This window comes from Rattus norvegicus, chromosome 10, assembly GCF_036323735.1.
Source record: "Rattus norvegicus strain BN/NHsdMcwi chromosome 10, GRCr8, whole genome shotgun sequence".
In the NCBI taxonomy this organism is placed as follows: Eukaryota; Metazoa; Chordata; class Mammalia; order Rodentia; family Muridae; genus Rattus; species Rattus norvegicus.
This window is the reverse complement of record NC_086028.1, coordinates 29,883,239-29,903,415: the sequence shown is the minus strand read 5'-3', so window position 1 is coordinate 29,903,415 and position 20,177 is coordinate 29,883,239. Positions and strand designations below refer to the sequence as shown.

General features: G+C 42.8%; 1 protein-coding gene across 11 annotated transcripts in view; it reads right to left on the bottom strand.

The window, feature by feature from the left end:
- Window positions 1-20,177, bottom strand: part of Ebf1 (EBF transcription factor 1) — a 393,351-nt gene that overhangs the window by 87,156 nt on the left and 286,018 nt on the right. For 7 of the 11 annotated variants that reach the window (XM_006246120.5, XM_006246117.5, NM_053820.2 and 4 more), the window contains one exon: window positions 11,396-11,529. In XM_006246120.5, coding sequence (XP_006246182.1) covers window positions 11,396-11,529 — 134 coding nt within the window. The remainder of the gene's footprint in view (window positions 1-11,395; window positions 11,530-20,177) is intronic. The other 4 variants (XM_017596958.3, XM_006246118.4, XM_039085049.2 and 1 more) reach the window with 1 other exon arrangement.

Genomic DNA, 20,177 nt, shown 5'->3' with positions numbered 1-20,177 from the left:
CTACATGTGTCTTCTAGCCACTGCCTTTATATAAAAGGAAAGCAATGGGAAGTGTTCAGCCATGTGCAAAAAGAGGACTAGAAGACACACACATGGCTTCAAATTTTCCTCACCAGCTTCACAACCCTGAACTACCTGCCACATTAGAAAGTCGAATTTAAAAGAATCAAGTCTAAAAGAAGACTCAGTGGAATAGAGAAAAGGGAAGGGGCAGTTTGTTATTGTTCTATGGAAAACTAATTAACACTAATCATCAGGGAAAAAAACTCTCAAGTGGGATCTAGGGCTTTGAACATAGACCCTGAGCTCTGCAATTGCCACGATCCATGCCTCAGTTTACCAGTTGAATCATAGCCTACAGGAGCTCGGATCTTCTCTGTGGGAGCTCAGAATAATATTAAATATGTTTTGTGTTTGGGTAGTGCTTCTCCAGGGATGCTAAAGCGCCTTCTAGATTAATTTTTTAATTTATGTATTAATAATTCTCACAGCATTCTCCCTCCTTCTCAATTAGAATGATAATACCCATCTCTTTTGAGATAGGCAGGGGTGCTGAGTGATGGACACAGAACAGACACTTAACTAAGGAAGCCGTAAGACAGTGCAACTCGTAATTAAAGCTTTGAGACCAAATACATTTTAGGAGCTCTAAGAAGATATGAGTGTCAGTAGCCAAAGAAACTGACTTACTGTTCTTTCTTTCTGGAGCATTCGTCTTTGTGTAACCGGAAATGACACTTTAAAATATATCTATATTTTAGGGCCAAAAAGATGGCTCAAGGGGTAAAGGGGCTTGCTGCTAAGTCTGGTGACCCAAGTTCAATTCCCTGGGACCCACAAGATCGAAAATAGTGAATCAATTCCCAAAGTTATTCTCTGGCCTACACACACACACACACACACACACACACACACACACACACACACAAATAAATAAATAAATAAATAAATAAATAAATAAATAAATAAATAAATGTAAGAAGTTGTCATGAGAACAGCACAGTTCAACCTCTACACGATCATCCATATATTTTGGTTTGTTCCCACCTAATCAGACTTCTTTCAGACACTAAGGTCTTTCATTCCAAAAGGGTGCCTGTCTGGTCATCAGAATGTGATCTCTTGGGAATGAAGGGAGGGAGGAAGAGAGACAAAGACAGAGACAGAGTGAGACAGAGAGAGAGAGAGAGAGAGAGAGAGAGAGAGAGAGAGAGAGAGAGAGAGAGAGAGAGAAAGCAACACAGAGGCATTGAGTATCACACAAACATTCTGGTTTTCTTTATTTCTTTCAAGAAACAGCTAAAACCAATATTTAGCAAAAGAGGTAGGGTCTCATGAATCCCTAAAGATAAACTTGGGAAGGAGACATTTAAAACTCAAGTCTCAGGTACTAAATCCCATAGGGGAGTTAAACCTAGCTTTGGAGTAGCCAGTGCTATTTCTGAAAGTCGTGTATAATTTCTCTCAATATAGACATAGGTATAGATAGGGCCTAGAGGCCCGCAGAGCGGCGTTTTTAGCTGCTGTCTGTGTCCCTTGCATAAAATATCAGTTCCAGAGAGATAGATGGTTGATCTGTTTTGCCTGTACTGGGTCCCCGGGAGTCAGCCAGACCTTGGATTAAGTCAGTTCTCATGAACTAGCCCTCACAAGTGAGGTAAAGACTGAATAAACTTCTCTGTAAGTGTTCAGAGAAGAAATGATCAGGGCTAGGGGTGTAGCTGAGGGCAGAGTAACTGCTTAGCATGTTTGAGGGTCTGGGTTGAATCCCAGAAACACCAAAAGAAAACAGAAGAAATAACCAATCTCACTCCATTCAGAGTTCTTTCTTTTTCCTAAAAAATAAATAAATAAATAAAAATAAAAACAAAAAGCTTTTTTTACTTGGCTACCACAAACCTCCTGGTATCATCGTTAAGCATTCCAAAAGAACAGTGCCGGGTGCCTTGGACCAGAAGTTAACTGTGACCTTCAATCAATGTAGCTAATTGTCTCAAAACAGAACAGCAACGAGATCGATTTCCAAAATAACAGATTGGGAAGAAAGGAACTAAAATAAACATGCTGCACTCCAACTGCCCCTGCTTTTGTGGGTTTATTTATTTATTTATTTTGTAAGTTGTTGTTTAAATAAACCTTCTTCAGCTCCCTTCCCAGGATGTAGATCTCAGGCCAGCTGGGCTGCACCGAAAACGGGATGGTATCCCGACAATCTGGGAGCGGAGAAGCGCTGTACAGCAAAGGTCCAGTGGAGGCTCACAGTGCAGCCCACCCCTGGCTCTAAGCAGCACAAGGAGCTGTATTCAGACCAGCCCGACGGTGGCTCCTGACTCTAGCATGTGTCGCTGCTTCTGTGTTCCCACTTAGAAACTGAAGCATAAGAAAAAGGAAGGCCCAGTGTAGTTCTAGAAAGGGCCAAATACTTGTTCTCAAAGTTCACAGTTTACAGAGAAACTGCTTGTGGAATGAGAAAAGGGGGTGGGAAGCCCACAGTGAGAGGCAAAATACTGACAGGGAACGAATCTTCCTTTCGCCAAGAGGGCTCCACGGAGGAGGGTTTCAGGCCCTTCAAAGGTATACAGGAGATCAAAGCAGTGAGATATAGAATCATCTAACGTACGTGTGCTGCAGTCCGTATTTGCATATTGACCCACTGGTATTTGCACATATAGACAGTAATGTGTCATTTTGCACACCCCTTCAGAATGAGAGATAAGTAGACTCTAGAGAAAACTGAAGTGGAACCTCTTTGGACGTGGTGGCCCTCCACCGGCTCTGGCTTGATGTCTTTCGAGGACGCATTATGCGGATCCTGCTGTTTCTAGCGGAATTTATTAGATCTGGCTGCCAGCTCTTCCTCCGTGACTCAGAGCCGAGCCGCCATGCTTTATGAATAGTCATCAATGCACTGCCCAGTAACTGGGTTCTGCCTCTGCTTTTCCATTCCACTCTGGTCGCAGAGCTGTCCTTTCTGCTGTCACTGTGCCTGTTCCCAACAACCTGACTCTGGCACGCTGCTTCTGAGCTGTACCAGGGAAAAGGATAACATAGCTTCCCCCTCCCCGCTTGGTAAGATTCCATCCTAAAATTCTGTGGGGGTAACGTAACTTTGACATCATTTCTCTAAATTGTGAGTTGTGTTGTGTTATCAGAAGACTGGGAGATGACTCAGAACTCGCATGGACTTGAGCTCAAACCCAGGCTTTGCAAAGAAGCATCTGGGAGAGTAGAGGAGTTTGGGCAGGCCTCTAGCCTGCTGACCTTCAGTATCACGTGGGATACTGGAGTGGGGTTCAACTACCCACACGTAACATGAATAACCAAGTCAACGCCTCAGAAAGAGCTGCCTTTCTACTAGGTAACTTCGTCATTTCCAGTTGACTTCCGCTAAGATATCTGTGTACGTATTCATCGCGCTGCGCTACAACTCTATCTAAAAGCCACGTCTATTAACGAAAACTAAGTCATATCTATGTAGCGGTGAATGAAGCCTCATCAGAGGGAACAATTGAATGTACGGAACGTGTGAACTAATTAATGACATTCACCAAATGTAACACCGCTGCTATTCAGGGCTTTGTGTGAGGAACAATGAGGGGTTAAGCTGAATTTTTTACAAGGACATCACCTTCAAGGGAGAGGGGAGAGTCTTCGTTTCAACCCTTAAACTATTTCTGTCTTTAAAAAAAAAAAAAAGACACTAGCTCATTTAGAAATGATTCCCCATAAAATTACTAGGGCTTGAAAACTGTTCTCCAAGTTTAATGTAACTGATCCACACAAATAAAACGCATAATTCTGTATCGTGTCTCTTCCATATAATAGGTAGTTAATACATGAAATCAATATAGACTCGAGGCACAGATTTAGGGAAATTCAACAGCTGCAATTGTGTTAAATCGCACACGTTAACAACTTTGAGTTAAAGGGAGTGGGGTGCAAGGGACAGGATGTGTCAGAGAGAAGTGCATGAAGTCGGCCATAAATGTCTGAGGAGATTTTAAGCTTTCAGAACCCTGAAGAGCACAGGCTGTGGTGAACAGTCACTCGACAGACCAGGAGGGAAGCTCAGGTAGCCTGTGGTTGCGGATGTGGAAAAGAAGGTGCCCCAGGGAGGTCAGCATAAACCCCAGAACAAAGACTAAGGGAGAGGAACCTGGCGTGTGTGGTAGGAGGAGGAAGTCTCAGTTCAGAGAGTCAAGGGATATTCCAGAAACCCCAGCACTAACTGTCCAGGAAAGCAACACAGTGGCCCACAGAGAGCTCTTTCCCTTGTGACGTGCCGCAGGGCTGTAGCCAGGTGCGGGTTCTCTTTGCTTAGGCACGCCATGTTTCCCGTGCTTTCTGGTTGGCGGTTATGGGTGGGCACACACACTCCTCCTGAACACACCACAAACTCGTTGCAAATGTCAGTGTAAAGTCTTTTTTTTTTTTCAGAATCACATAATTATCCAGAGAGCGGGAAACGGCAAGTGACTTGGTCATTAAAGATAAAAAATATAGACTAAAGCACTCTTAAGAATAAAGCAAGCAAGGATACAGTCATGTAACTGTATTAAAACAGTCATTAGACCATTCCTATCTATTTTTTTTAATATGCTAGCTCATTTAGAAATGATTCCCCATAAAATTACTTAAGCTTGAAAGTTGTTCTTCAAACTCCGGAGGAGCTCTTGGCAGTGAGTGGGGGAGGGAGAAACATTCTTTATTGAGAATTCAGCCACCCATAGGGTTTCCATGCTCCAGAGGATGGCTCCGCTACCTAAACTTGGTAGGTTATTTAAAAAAAAAAACAGACATGAGCCTGGAAAGAACATGTTGGGGGGATATAGAAAGAATGGGAGTGGGCAGATGGAGGGGGTATTATCGTATGTCATTGGATGCCTGCATAAGAGTCTCTCAAAGACGAAGAAAAAAAATTAAAGTCATATTCAAAGTAACAGATTCAAAAAGACTTTTAACATATTTGTCCAGAATCTTCTGAGTATTCAATGGGTATATGCTAAAGAAATACAGTTTTTGAAGCAAACAAAAATTATTGGAAAGGAAATTAGATGGATCAATTATTTAAAGTCTACACATTAAATTAACTTTAATTCTATCTGTATCTTTGGGCCTTTATATATATGAAATAAATGATGCAAGTATTTACCTTTAACCATATACTCATTTTTATATCCTGTATTATGAAATTTCAAAGAGGTGCTAACTCAGAAATTGCCTTCCCAATATGTTTTCGGTTCTCTTTTTAATTTAGTTGAATTGATTTCATTTACAGTGTGATGTGGGTAGGCAGGAGCGTGCTGAGATACAGAGTACCAAGTTGGGAAAACTTGACACACTCATGAAAGTGTATTCGAAGACTACGGGGGGAAATATGAGAAAATGAGATAGGACCTGAAGCCGAACAGGGATGAAGCTGGGTTTCCAGAGAGCTGGTCTGTAACCTCAGCATGGAGATGCTCACACGCTCCTGAGACAAGTCATGTTGCCACTCTGGAGACCTCTCTTCCTTTCCAAGTAAAAAGGCCTTACTTTGTGTCTAAGACACATTCCTGCAGGCTTTGTAACTCTCCATGAGGTCCGGTAAAATTCAAGGCCGGGCAGAGTGTCCTGGGAAACTTGCTGTGGGTTATATACATGTGTCACTGCCATCCGTTCCTGAATATCCGTCATTCAGGGAGCAAACTCTGTTTCCCTGATAGCCGTCCCTCTCTGCTTTGCATGTGGAGGAGGGCAAACAGTGTGGACAGATAAAAAAGCACTATGGTGCTATTAAACCCCCCATTTCCGGGTTGGGGTTTCAAGTTGCAGAATTCCTTCCCAGGCCCCTACAAGCTGCCATTTACCTAATTCCATCCACCCAAAGTCTCCCTCTCCCTACCCAAGGGCAGCCTCCTTTCACTCTCCAAGAACTAGGTTCAAACAATACACTTCCTCTGGCTGAAGAGAAGAACATGCACCCCATGGGTGAGGCTAATTGGTTCATATGTAGCTATGGAGTCTTGGCTTTCCCAGCCTGAGCCTAGGGTACCACTAATCTTTAAATAGAGTTGTCCTACAAAATCACATGGCATCTAATGCCAAGCGCACACTGACTGAAACCAGACGCATACCGTGAGAGAAAGTCTGTTCAAAGCCTTGCGGAATTAAAGAACGATGGTTCAGAGCATTCCAGGTCTAATCTGGATAATTCTCTGCAAATATCCCGGGCGATTTTCTCATGTCTCTCCAGCCCCCATCGCTTTCACCATTGAATTTTATAACTTGACTTCTTATCATAAAATCAAGATATGCACATCAGCCCTAACCAATAGCTTTCCTATATGGTGATCCCTAAGAAGAAAGGTCTGTAGTCACAGAAGCTTGAGACATGTTGAACACCGGATCCTAAGGACTCGGGGTATGATGGGCACTCAAAAGTGATCCAAGGATAAGCTGAATATGTTTCATTTAATATTGACCAAAAGTAGAGGGGTAAAAATAATTTCATTCTCTCATGTGGCATGGGGCATCTATTAATACCCCTAAAAGCTAGAATTCCATGCAGCTATCTGGAAGATGCTGGAAGATGCCTTGATATAGACGTCTTGTTTGGAGCAAATACTAGAGGCTTGAGAAACTGAGAGAGAGAACTAACTGGAGATGCAGCAATAGGGAGAGTCAACGTCATGGCTAATTAAATTGTTCCCGTGCTATTCTAAGAATCCTTTTGCAAATGGGCATGGTATCTGTGTGCTGCCAGGGGTAGTCCAAAGGCAAGAAAAGAAAAAAAGAGAAGAAAAGAAAAGAAAAAGAAAAAGAGAAGAAAAGAAAAGGAAAGAAAAGAAAAGAAAGGAAAGGTCCCTCCTGCCCACATCTCTGTCTACTTCTGGCTCTAGTGGGGGAGTTCTGGGGAGAATACTCTAGAGAAAAGGAGCTGTCCTACAAGTGGTTTTAAAGAAGATACAATATAGAATCATTTCCAAGTGGGGAAACGGAGGTCCAGTCACCAAGACTGAATAAATCCCTATTTTCTGAGAAATAAGACTAGAGTTACTGCCCAGTTTTGATTCTTTTTGTCCACGACTAACCTCCATAAATCTACACCATTGCTTGGAATATAATCTGCCACTCCCCTATGCCCACCCCCACCCCCAACTGGCCAATCGCAAGGTTGCACTCAAAACAAAACAAACAAACAAAACAGGCCAATTAAATACCTTAGAGTGCATCCTCCTTGTTATTTCTGTGATTGAAAAAAAAAAAAAAGATTGTGACAGCCTAAAATATCTACCACAGAACCATCCAAACATAACTGGGACTTGATTGGTTTTCCGAACCATCTCCTTCCGACGCCTCTGTTCCCTCTGTCTTCTAGAACCTTGCCATGAATTGCAAGCCACAAATTTAATACTAGATTATATAAATGTTATGCAACTCTCTAATTTGTTTCATGGGAGCAAGTTGTCTTTCCAAGTAAAACAGCAGATCCCACAAAGCCTGACTTTAATTGCCTGTGGTACCTCTCCCAGTGTTAGACAACTGGCAGGCAAGCCAACTGCTACTCGTTGTTCTAAAACTGAAGGAATTCAGAAGAGATAGTGAAAGATGCTGATCTGTAGAGAACAGTAGCACAGGCCCCTCCCCGCACCTCAGCCCTGTGAGTGGCAAAGCAAAAGCATCAAGCCCATTTCTGGTCAAGTTAAAAAAACAAAACAAAACAAAAGACTCACCCCACATTCGACATTAGCTCTCACCAACCCTGGCAGTTTTCCTCAATTTATACATAAACACTACAATGCATTTTCTTCTAAGTGATTGGGAGTGGGGAAGAAGACCTTAAGAATATGAGTCAAACATTTGGGTAAACGGAAGGACAGGGGATGGGGGAAGAAACAATAAAAAAGAGAACAAAAGGATGGAAACCGTAATCAGGAGAATACTGTGAGGGTGAGCACACACAGAAGGAGGCGCCCATGGAGTGCCACCTCTCCCTTTCCCAACCCTCAAGGGGCAGCAGGGAGCCGAGCTAAACTACTCATTTGCAAAAGATGATGCGGTTGGGGGAAGAGCACAGTTGAGGGTAAATTACGCTGGTCTTATTTTCTCTGACTCTTTCTTTCCTTTTTAATTCTTCAGCTAAAAAAAGACCTCACCTAATAGCATCAGCTGCTAACCTACATCACTATCTGCTTGCCCTGGCTCGCCTTCCAGCCCAGCAATGGGGTTGGGAATGGAGAGAAGATGTTTTAAAGAATGCTAACTCCAGATGATACGCGCTGGATTTTAGAGACGGCGTGCCCACCAATCATATGGTTAGGAATTGAGACATTGGATAAACAGGGACGCAGTTCTAGAGAAGGAGCCCAAGCAGGTTAATTGTCTTGCTCCTTGGCTACAACATGTGTCTTTTCTTTCATAAGGATAAATTCTCCATAGAAGTTAATGACTCCAAACATAACGTTAACGCACAGCTAGAAAACCAAGGTTCTTCCTCCATGAGAGTGTACATGTCACTTCCATAAGACTGGCTGATAGGGACCCAGCACGGGAAGAGGGTGTGTGCACAACTCTTCGGAGATAAGATCTTCAGATAGGGACCATGGTCCCCACTGAAGCAGAAGTCATTGTGAGGATGACCTCCTCGAGAGTTCAAGTGCTCTCCTTAGCATGGGAAGACTTAGTAGCCGACCAACTTACCAGCTGTTACCTAAGCTCCAGCTCCTGTCCCTGAAAGAGAACAGCACTGTGTGCAGCCGTCCCCAGACTGGCATGACAGCCATCACACACACCTGGCACGCTGCCTGGCTGGAAGTAGGGGCTCAAAGAATGGCAGCTACTTAGAGTGTGTTTTCCTAGAGCTTTTCCTAGGCACCAGATCTTACAATGTTGAGCTCTGATTCTATCCAATCCAAGCCTTGACTCCTAATTTATTTTGCTCCATCAAAAAAACAAAAACAAAACAAAACAAAACAAAAAAAAAGGTGGCCACAAGGTTTCATGTTTGCTTCATTATCTTTTGTTTAAAGTTTATGATTAACTGCCATGGACACCTCCGCCGTGGCTCTCACTATGACTCTGCTATGGTATCACTTGGCTTATTCTGGACCTCCCCCACTCCCCACCCCCCTGCATTTCCACTTTCTCTTATTGTTCGCTTGCTCAGATTATAGCTGTTCTTGGTAATAGGATGTCTACATCTTAAAGATTACACTGTATGGATCAGATCTGATGTCTTGCAGGACCTGCCTGTGACCTTGTTAATTCTACAAGGATATCTGCTAAATTCTCTTAGAAATCGCAGTATGAGGTTTTGCCAAGACAGAACTCCTAATTTAAGACATAGCTCCCTAGGACACTTCAGAGGAGGAGGAGAGCAAAGAACCAGCAGAGAGCCTGATGCTGTCCTCCTGGAGGCCACCTTGCCTAAGCAATGTGAAGCAGGCTCAGGTGCCCACATAACAGTGGCAGTGGGGACCCAAGGAAGGAGAAGAGTAGATACACTGTTCCTGTGGATGCTCCTTCTCATGTGCTCTGTGTGGTTTATTATATGGAAACAGATCCTCTGAAGCAATGTGGTTAGCCTATCTTAGATGCTAACCTGAGGTACAGCCTCCTCGAGCTGGGATAGGCACAAGACTCTTCAGGATACCTTGAATCAACTGTCTTTTGTTGAGTCTATGACACTTGTTGCCCGTTCTGATTCCTAATCCAGTCCCCATCTGATTTCCATGACACACATCAAAGGACCACCTTGAGTTTATTCTTTTCCATCCCTATCTTTCTTGATAAACCATTAAAAAAGTGACTGAAATGTTGAAGATGTGGGTCTCCAAACCCAGAAAAAACAGATCTCATATAGGCCACCATTCCCGTCAGGCTGAGGACACCAGTGGGCAACAAAATAAACCGTGGAGATGATCCTTCTCCTGTGGTCCCTGATGCGTCCAAGGGAAAATGGAGTACAGTTGGCAGGACAGGTTTAGTAGACTTTTCCTGCCCAGAATGCTCCAGCTTAGATAACAGTTAGTTTGATGGACTGAGAGGCTAGTTCTGATTCAGTTCCATAAGAGCTTCAATGCTCTGGCCAGAGCCTTCAACTACCAAGGCTACACAGCACGCTGGCAAGGGCGACTGCTCATCAAGCGGATGGCTGCTGGTGCAAAGAGTGTGTGGATAGCTTTAAAATGGATGAGTTCCACTTTGGTCTGTTAGTCCAGAAAGCATGCCCGCCAACTCTCAGCTCATTCCCGTGGTCCCTCCAAGAAGAAAACAAATAGAGCATCTAGAAGAGCCAAATGGTGGCACCTGCTAAGACAAGCAGGACTGGAAGTCACCAAGCTTGGTTCCCACTCCAAGGCTGACCCTTACTTCTTTGTGTGGATATAAACACATTGGTCCTTCTGAACCCTCTGGGTTGCTACTCTTATTTGGACGGCTATTTATCTCTAAGGCTGAAGTTACTTAACAAGAAAAGCTACATCCAAGAGGTCGTTGGTTGTCACACACAGAGAAGGGTGTTAAAATCTCTCAAGTGCTGAGCACAATACTTAGATCCCGAGACTCCATAAAATGGAACAGGTAGCAGTACTTAGAAAGCAAGGGGGATGGAGTGACCTCTGTGGTCTCCTGTAGTCCCAACTCTGCTTTTATTTTATACTTTGAGATAACTGGGGACTTTGAAGGATCTGGATAAGATACCTAGGCTCCAGACTTGATAACAGAGGGGTCTGTTTGTGATATCCTGAAAGAGTGATGCTCTTGTTCTGAGATCTTAAATAAATGCTAATGACATATCATCCAGGTCACATCACCACGCTGAAAGAACTGCACACACAGAACAGTCATGGTCACATGGTAGGTGTCACACTATAAAGTACATGAAAGCTGTATGCTCCCGCTGTGGAAAAACCCAGGCCTCTTCAGGGTCCCCCAGTGACTCACTCTGGTCGAGAGTCACTGAGTAAGTCAGGAGCTCCCTGCCTTATGACTGACATATGAATAGGAGTCTCTGAAGCTCAAACCACAGTAGATTCCATCTATGGAATACCCACGCATAAGTGACTTGCTAAAGTTTGGAGAGCGTTTCCTATAGATTTTATAACCTCGTATCGTCTTTCCACTTCCCATTACACAAAAGGGCCTTCACCCCCTATGGCAACCCCAGGAGGACAAACCACCAAACAGAGAGCTCTGGTGGTGCTCATGAGTTAGGTGGAAGTGATGCCAACAGTAAGCATTTGCTTCCTGGGGAAGTCAGTCCACCTTTCCTAGTTCCCAATGTTCTGTGGACTGGAGGAGGGCCACCCAGAGTGGGACCACTCAATCCTACACATCCTATTAGAAATTCAAGTATAGACAGTGTCTTCAACTAGACCAAGCTATTAGGTATTAATGTTCAGACAACACCTACCTCACTCCAGACCAGCATGGTACCGAATATGACCTGTAACCCATCAAAGAAATTGTCCCCTATGATGATCACAGTCGCGCCTCCCGTCGTCCATCCTTCACTCGGGCTGATGGCTTTGATACAGGGAGTAGCTGCTTTTCAACACACATGAAAAAGAGAAGGAGTCTGCTGTTAGAACCAAACTTTAATGATGGGAGACTTGAGAAAAAGGAAAAAAAAATCTTTTATCTTTTTAGTAACAGAAAGTCTCTCCAGATCTCAGCATTTCTTAGCCCTGTCAGGACCAGAATCCTGGGGGGGGGGGGCAACTTTAGTTTTCTTAAAGACATCCTTGTCATTGTTTCTATTGAGATGCACATATTATTTCACCCAAATCTTTATCAGCCTTGAAAGCTTGGGAAACTAAACACAGGAGGCAGCCTGAACTTAACGATGCTAGCGATTAGAATGCTGTGGAAGTCATAGCATTGCTTCAAAGCTCAAGGTGCTTCAGGAACTTGGAGCTGCTATGATCTTGGGTGACTATTCCTATCTGATGAAAAGCTAACGGGGCGTGCAGGAGGCTGGAGCAGGAAAGATCCTTGCTCCGCGCTTTTCTCTCTGTAACATTAACAGAGCAACAACCCTCACTGAGAATCACTGCAATTATTTTCAAGTACATGTCATGGGTACCATTTCATATTCCCAAAGTCGCAGGTCACTTGAGGTGAGTTATTGCAAACAAATAGCTGTGGCCTGGCTGAACAGCAGACTGTCTTCATGACCTTGGCTCTGTTGTGTTTCCTGGGCATGGAAACCCAGGGCTGACTTTTTCCAAGATCTTTTATCTCTCCTCTTTTTATTGCAAATGGTCTTTGGAGATGGGAAATAATTTGCAAATGTTGTCACTGCAAGCAGACTGGAGGTGGATGTCCTAGTGAGCATGGAGTACTAGGAACAGAACCACTAGACATACGTGGGCTGGTCAGATTATGATTCTGAAACCTCTCAGAAGGAACTGGATATCCCAAAGGATCTTTAACCCATCAGGACCATGCTGGCGCTCTGATAGTGATTACTGCCACAGACAGCACCTTAGCAAGCCTGGAAAGTGAATGAGATGTTTGTGCAAGAAGAGAGAGGAGACCGTTCTCTTTCATGAACATTAAGTATTCAAGGCGGACTTCCCAAACACTGACGCCAAGGAGAACAGCAGTTAATTCTAAATGTGAGTGGGAAGTGCTAGGAAAATAATAATAATTAGTATTGGACTTTGTCAAATTTGGCAGAGTCTTGTGTAATAAGCAAAAAAAAACATTAAGTTCATCCCAGCGGGACCAGTGTTCACGTGCCACCATACAAACAAGTGGGATGGCCTTGGTCCTCATTCAAATTAATCCTCAAAACCTTGCACAGAGAAGTCTAAAAACATCCAAACCAAACATTCGGTGTTGGCTGAACTCACAGGAACGCATCTGCAGCTGAAACGGGGCAGCTCGAGTATTTACTTTCCTGCATTTTAGCCCCAAACAAAGCAATTAATCAAGAACATATAAAGGATCTATGACTGGACTGCACAATCTTGCCCAAATTTTGCTACATGGGATTGGGGGGCGGATCGGTGCCTCAAGGGCATGAGACCTTTTCTTACAAAAAAGCTTCCTCAAAAACTTAAAATGTTGACAGCAATTGTTTAAGGGCCTCTGAGTCAATGACAGTACAATATAGGATTCCAAGCTGTTTATAAAACAGATATGTTACATTTAACAACTATGAAACATTCGTAATATATAACCATTTTGAAAACATTTGGTTACCATTATCCACTTTTTAAAAATTGATTTATAACTCAATATACTTATGTGCTAAGATCCCATACAAAAGTGTTAGAGCCCCATGTAGTTGAAAAACAACATGGGCTCCAGTGGTGTCATTAAATGCTGGGGCTGTGTTTGCCTGTGCAGAGTACAAAATGATCTTTACATTAGCGTCTATTAACCTTGGGGTTTCTGCTTTTTATTTTATTTTATTTTATTGAGATACAGACATAATTGTCCAGACAATCAATGTCTCTTCCAAACTTCTCACCATAGCAGAAAAGGATGTGGAAGGGCATATTTGAGTATCCAAAAGAAATTCGTCCATGGGAGAGGTTTGGCAATCACATGGTCAAGACCTGTTGACTTTGCATCTGACTCCTTTCTTTGTTTATCCACTTATTATTTATAAAGTACAAAGATTTTATATGTGCATCTTTGTGTGTGGGAGGGGGAGTCTGGGTGTATGTGGATGTGGGAGCTTGGAGGGGAGGGATACATGGGAGAGTAGAGTGTATGAGGGTATGTTTACACACACTTGCAAATACTTGAACTTAAGGAAAGTGGCCCTGCTTTCAAATACTAGGAACAGCTGTTCAGAAGCCAGAGGAAAGAACATTGAGCCCTAGTAAGGAACCAATGCCAATATTATCTTTCTGGATTTCAGAGAGAAAATTTTGAGAGGTAACAACAATACAAACTAATAAAAAAAAGAGTTCCAGATAATTTGAAAAATCATATATAGTGAACCTTCATATACATGCATGCGTGTGTGTGTGTGTGTAATTTCAGATTACACATGACCAGGTGTTCTAGACAAAGGTCTAGAAGACAGGATGTACATCAGTTGTCCACAGTGATTCCTTATGGAAAGGGAATATGACAGGATTGGGTTTGACAGAAAAGGAAGGCTGCTAATTTTTACTCTATTAACGTTTATATGGCTTGAGGCTTTTCCACTGAGCATATATTATAGTAATATACGAGGAAAGAGTTCAGTGAAGCAGGACACGTGGTGACATTTGTACTTTTGAGAGCAAATCAATACTAAAAAGAACTCAGTCAAGCACCTAATATCAGCTGGGCTGCTCAGAGACCCTGGGTCTCTCCTCCATCCCACTGGCAAGTTGTCTAAGGACGCTGGCCGGCCCTCCTGGCAGCTGTGGCCTCACCTGCCTCAATACTGATACCGGCTACTCTCAGAGGCAGGGAAAGAGTTCACTACTTTAGCACTCACCCTAGCTGGATTCAGCAGAATTTGAAAGTGGGGAGATTTACACAAGTTTAACAACCGCGCTGCGATCATCGATAGCAGTCTTTCTCCAAATAACCATTATGAAATAGGAAGTGAAGGAACAGATTTGAAAGCAGGACTACTTTTGTAAAAAAAAAAAAGAAAGAAAGAAAGAAAGAAAGGAAAAGGAAAAGGAAAGAAAAAGAAAGAAAGAAAGAAAGAAAGAAAGAAAGAAAGAAAGAAAGAAAGAAAAGAAAAGGAAAAGGAAAGAAAAAGAAAGAAAGAAAGAAAAGAAAAGAAAAAGAAAGAAAGAAAGAAAGAAAGAAAAGAAAAAGGAAAGAAAAAGAAAGAAGAAAGAAAGAAAGAAAGAAAGAAAGAAAAGAAAAGAAAAAGGAAAGAAAAAGAAAGAAAGAAAGAAAGAAAAGAAAGAAAGAAAACCAGAAAATTCATGGTTTAATTAATGAAAGACTCCTTTTCATCCACACATTTTCGCACTCTGTCCACAAGGGCAACAGACCCATTTCTGGTTCTAAATTTCATTAAAAATAAAAGTTTTCCCCCTTCTTTTCTTTAATGCCTCTCCCACCCCTAACCAGCCACCAAAGTCGAGATTTTCCTTCCTTCAAACTGTGACAATAGCATGATTACCCCACCAGTTTAGCATAATGGCTCTGAAATGCTCCTGGCACATCGCAGAATTAAAGTGGGAATTATTAGGTAGTGCCTCTTTGTTATAATGATCACTCCACAAATAAAAGCTCTTCTCCCAAAGGTACTGCAAGGCACAAAATGCTAATTCTGAAGATTATGTGTGCGCTTTTATTAAATATTACTATGCCCTGCCTGTTTGAGGGCCTCTCTGCTCTGATTGTTTTATGAGGACCATGTTAATGTCATTCTGTCTTGGTAACAGCGGGCACACATTTTAGCGTTTGTATGAGAGTTGATCAAAGGCCACGTGCTGGGGGAATTGCTGAGAAAACACGGACAAGCGATAAAAATCTAACAGATTAATTGGTTTAAATTTCATTTCAGGGTGTTGAACTTTGGCTCAGGACTTTAATACTACACCGTGAGTCAGGGCCTAATTACCAGATTTCCAATTTGCTTTTGAACAATAGCCACTGTGAGAAGAAAAAGGAAAGGAAGAATAAAAAAAAAAAAAGAATGGGAAAGAGAGAAATCATTCAGCTTCCAGTACATAACGTGTGTGCAGACAATTGCACTTGGGGACATTTCTGATCACCTCTCCCACCTCCAGAACATGCATATTCTCTTCGAATCACTTCAGAAGGCAGAAGAAATCACCGATGCCCTCAGCAGTTTAAAACTGTCTGACTTATAGAAATCAATGCTACAGGATGCTGGCGCCTGCCTTCTCGCAACCAGGAGCACTGAGCTCTTGATCAGCAAGGTGAATTTACAAGCTCGGCCTCCAATAGAAATGACCTATTTCATTGATAGAAAGCCAGGGTCTGGAGAGCCGTGTTTACCTCAGGGTTTATGGGTGGCCTTGGGAATAAGGGTTAATTGAGCTCAGAGGTGCCTGCCCATTGAGATGAATTAGTGGTGTGTGTGCCGATCAGCAGGGTCCTGGGGCTGCTCTTGTGTTTGCCTCTGAGATCCCTTTGTGCTCTGACCAATGCCTCACTTATTAGGGCAGCCATAACGATGACCCAGCTTCAAGGTCTATAAGATCTCGTTTCCAAAATAAGCGTTTGGCCATCATTGTTGCCCCATGCCAGAAGCCTCAGTAGAGATGTGCTCTGTGGCTCTGTTCCCTCCTTTCCCATCTTTGTATATCACGGGGAAAAAAAATACTCTTATCAATTGGCAAAATTTACAACCTCAGGAAGTTTCAAGTCATAGTCTATGTCTCCTGCTGGAATTCACTGTGAACTGTGAAGTAGGTACAAGGTTGCTCTCCGGTTCCATTGTGTCTATGCATGAGACATGTCAGATGCATTTCGCTAACGGTCCACCAACCAGCCCTGTATGAACAAGCAATTCTAAGAAGCAGGTACCTAGCTAAGCCTCCCAGAGGAGGTGGCAAGAACAGCACCAGCTTTTATTGGGATCTTAGTGAAGACCGGTAATCCATCGGACATCAATTCTATCATTCTACATTTACCATTTAGTACAGTCATTTGCTCCATGGAGACTGAAGTAGGTTCCAGAGGTTGAGACCTCACAGATTTGACACAAAACTCACAGGAAGTGCCAACCCCATATCAGGTATTCTGTATGCTAGTTTCTACCATAACCATTCATCATCATCGTCGTTATATTATTATTGTTTTTATTATTATTACTATCATTATTATCATTGGTCTTCTGGTAACTGGAGTTCATTTCTTTACTATAGTGCCCTGTGTGTTCATCATTTGGAGTTTTTCTATTTTTATTATATAGAGTTTGTCTACGGTTTATTATCAAACCGTCCTAAGTGTTTTTAGCTACTTGCTAGTGGGTTAGCTGAATGGACTGACACTGCAACATCCCAAAGCAGAGCGAGTTATCGTCGTTTGTTTTCCTTCTTGAAGATAGTTGTCTGAAATGAATGCTCATCAGGAAATGTATCAGAACTGTTTCATATGCAGCATCTTTACTGTTAACATTCTAAGGGTGGATGCTTGGCAGAAAATGCAAAACCTGTAGGCTGGACTCTTTTAACTTTTAACGTATTTTTGTCTGTCTGTTGACGGTGAAGGGGGGGTGTTATACACATTCGAGAGTACACACGTAGAGTGTGGAGTGACCACAGGAGATTCAGCTCGATAGGACAACGTGAGGGGGTATGTTCTTCCCTTCCTCCATGTGGGTTACTTGTAATCAAACTTGTCTTTGTAAGTCTTGGCAGCAGCAAGCGCCTTTACCTGACGAATCATCTTGCCAGTCCGAGCTGAGCTCCTTCCAATGGTACCTTTGTGCGCTCATCAAACCTCTCTCCTGTGTATCTGCTGGGTTTGAATGATGCTGTGTTTGGGAGTAACCCCATTCCAGAAGCTCTTGGGCTATAGAAGATCCCCATTTCTACTCAGTGAGCCGTCTCAATAATCTGTCATGCTACTCGTTTGAGGGAAATGATTATTTTCCCCAACTCTTCCTTTGTTTCCAAGCAATCAGTTAAAGACAAGAAGGGGACCAGAGAGAGGGTTTGACACTAGCTGGAAGGCTAGCCCTCTCCACCCTCACCATGCACAGGGTCTGTTATTGGGCCAAATGTCCTCCAACAGTGTGCCTGAGAAGTTAGTAGTCACTACAACACCACATTAGGCATTTACCACCCGCCAGGGGCGGACCCATGTGCAGAAGGCAAACACCACCACCACCACAGGTGCCCCCCAACCACAAGAAACACAGCCCTGTCCCAAAAGCTACAGCAACACACATGCTGCTCTGAGGAGTTACCCGGGTCTGGTTCTGCTTTTCTTTATGGTCCTCTGCAAACACAGGGTGTAGTTAAGTATTTTATCACTTATTAGAGTGTGTTTCATTTTGCTATTGATCTGCATTTACTGCTTTGTCTAGCAAAACATCTAGATGTTGCTTTGCAAAAGAATTATAGTATTTTATATACAAGAGTCTCTCTCTCTGTCTCTGTCTCTGTCTCTGTCTCTCTCTCTGTCTCTCTCTCTCTCTCTCTCTCTCTCTCTCTCTCTCTCTGTGTGTGTGTGTGTGGTGTTTGTCACTTTAAAGGGAAATGCACGCCATGATATAGAGGTTTCTCAATGCCAGATGCAATTAAACCTATTAAATATTCCATGAGGAAATCGAGACTTTCAAGTGCTTTGCATCCTTTATCCCAAAGTGACTTCATCTGGCAGGAAAAAAAAAAAAAAAAACCTTGCTCTGACAGCATTAATGGCTCTGAAAAAGGAGGAAAGGAGAAACCTCCCAGTCACTAGATGGAAACATTGCTCCAAAGACTGTTCCTATAAAGGCAGGAAGTGGTTCTCCTCCACTTGGCCCAAGAGATGCCACCTGCCAATCACAGACCCGGTCCACACGCTCTCCACTTCCTACTTAATTTTCTGCTTTCTTGTTTCTTTTGAGGTTCTGAGTACCACCAGTGGGCACAGCAGAGCCTGAGCAAGAGAAGGGCATAAGTGTGGTCACAACTGTATTCTGGAACATTCCAGGGCAGCTGGTTCTGAATTTCTAAGTCTGTCTCTCTGAGATCCAGAACTCTTGTTCACTTTTGCTCTTCAGGGCTGTTTTACAATTTAGCTGTGGGGGAAAAAAAATCTTGACATTTTGATGTGCCTATAACTTCTAAATTGCACTTGAAAGATTGTTGAAGGCTTTTGGATTTAATGACAGGCAACAAAGCATTGTTTCATAATATACAAAAATTGTTTGTTAAATACACACAGAAGCTCAGAATTTTGTGACTCAAGGAGGGCTGAATACACTCCATTCCAACTTGCATTTCGCATGTGACTCAGAATTAAAATGCACAGAATTCTAATTCTGAAACAGTGAAAGGCAAATGTCGCCACGAGCTCTCTCTCTCCTCCCCTTGTTCTGTGATTGTCAGCCACTCCATTGCTAAGTAATATGGGGAAATAGTCATGGAGGGTAGGCAAACCCTCAGAATGAATTATTCATGGATCCAATTGTGCTATTTGTCGAAGCAGTCATGAAACTGCTTGCCTCTGAGGACACCATGAGTAAATAATTCCCTTTTTTTCCCAACTAGGGAAACTTTTTTGCACAAAATGATTTTTACCCTTTTCTCCTAATTAACTTGCTGTATGAACAGTTTGAGGAAGGAGAGCCAAGGAGGCAGAGGAGTGGTAAACATCCCCACAAACACCCGATATTAAGGAAAGGGGAAAACCATTTCCAGATTGAACAACAACCACAATAAAATCATGTAGCCACTTCTTCAAGGAATACACTAGCCTTTATTCACAAGCAATCTTCCTAGGCTGGGAAAATCATAAAGTCAAATATGAACATGTCCAGTGGAAAATCTGTGACATTAATCTTGGCTAGAGTCGTATTTTTAACAGGACTTGAATGTGTGTGTGGGATTATCCAGATGGCCATACAGGAATCAGCCTGATAGGATTAAACCTTTATGCTGAACTCCACTCCATCTGTTCACCAAGGCTTGCCTTTCCTCAGCGGAATATGAATTTTTAGCTCTCTTGTGTCTGGGAGCAGGACTCAGGGTTCAGGGAAAGGAGAGACGCGTGCACGTGATTTGACATTACAGGAGTCTGGCTTGGTTCACATGAAAAAAAATGCGCTAAAAAGTTTAAAAGCATTTCAGACCTACTCTTTGTTTTTGGCCCCAAGGTTTCTTCTCCTTACTGAATTTTAGGGTTTATTTAATGTACTGTCAGCCTAGGTATGGATGGGGACATTTGCCTGAAAAAGCAGAATAGGGAGATGAGTGTGGTGACATGTATACAGATGATGTATGTTGCTGAATGGATGACTCGGACAGAAAACAGTCACCTGGGCTTTCCCCAGCCCTCACTACAAGAGGGTTAGTATTAGGCGTTTTAAAACCAATTAGAGGCTACTATTCTCATTGTCATTTCTGCCAGATTTTTGTATGTTTCTTGGAATAGATTTTGTATGTTTCTTGGAGTACTTTTTTGGCCTGGGGAGGCTGTAGTTTATAGATCCATCTTGAATAAACTGAGTTTAATTCAGTTGATGCTCCTTGCGTATCCTCAGACACAGTAGCCAACCAACTTAGTCTTTCAACTAGACCAGTTGGATTATGGGAGCACTC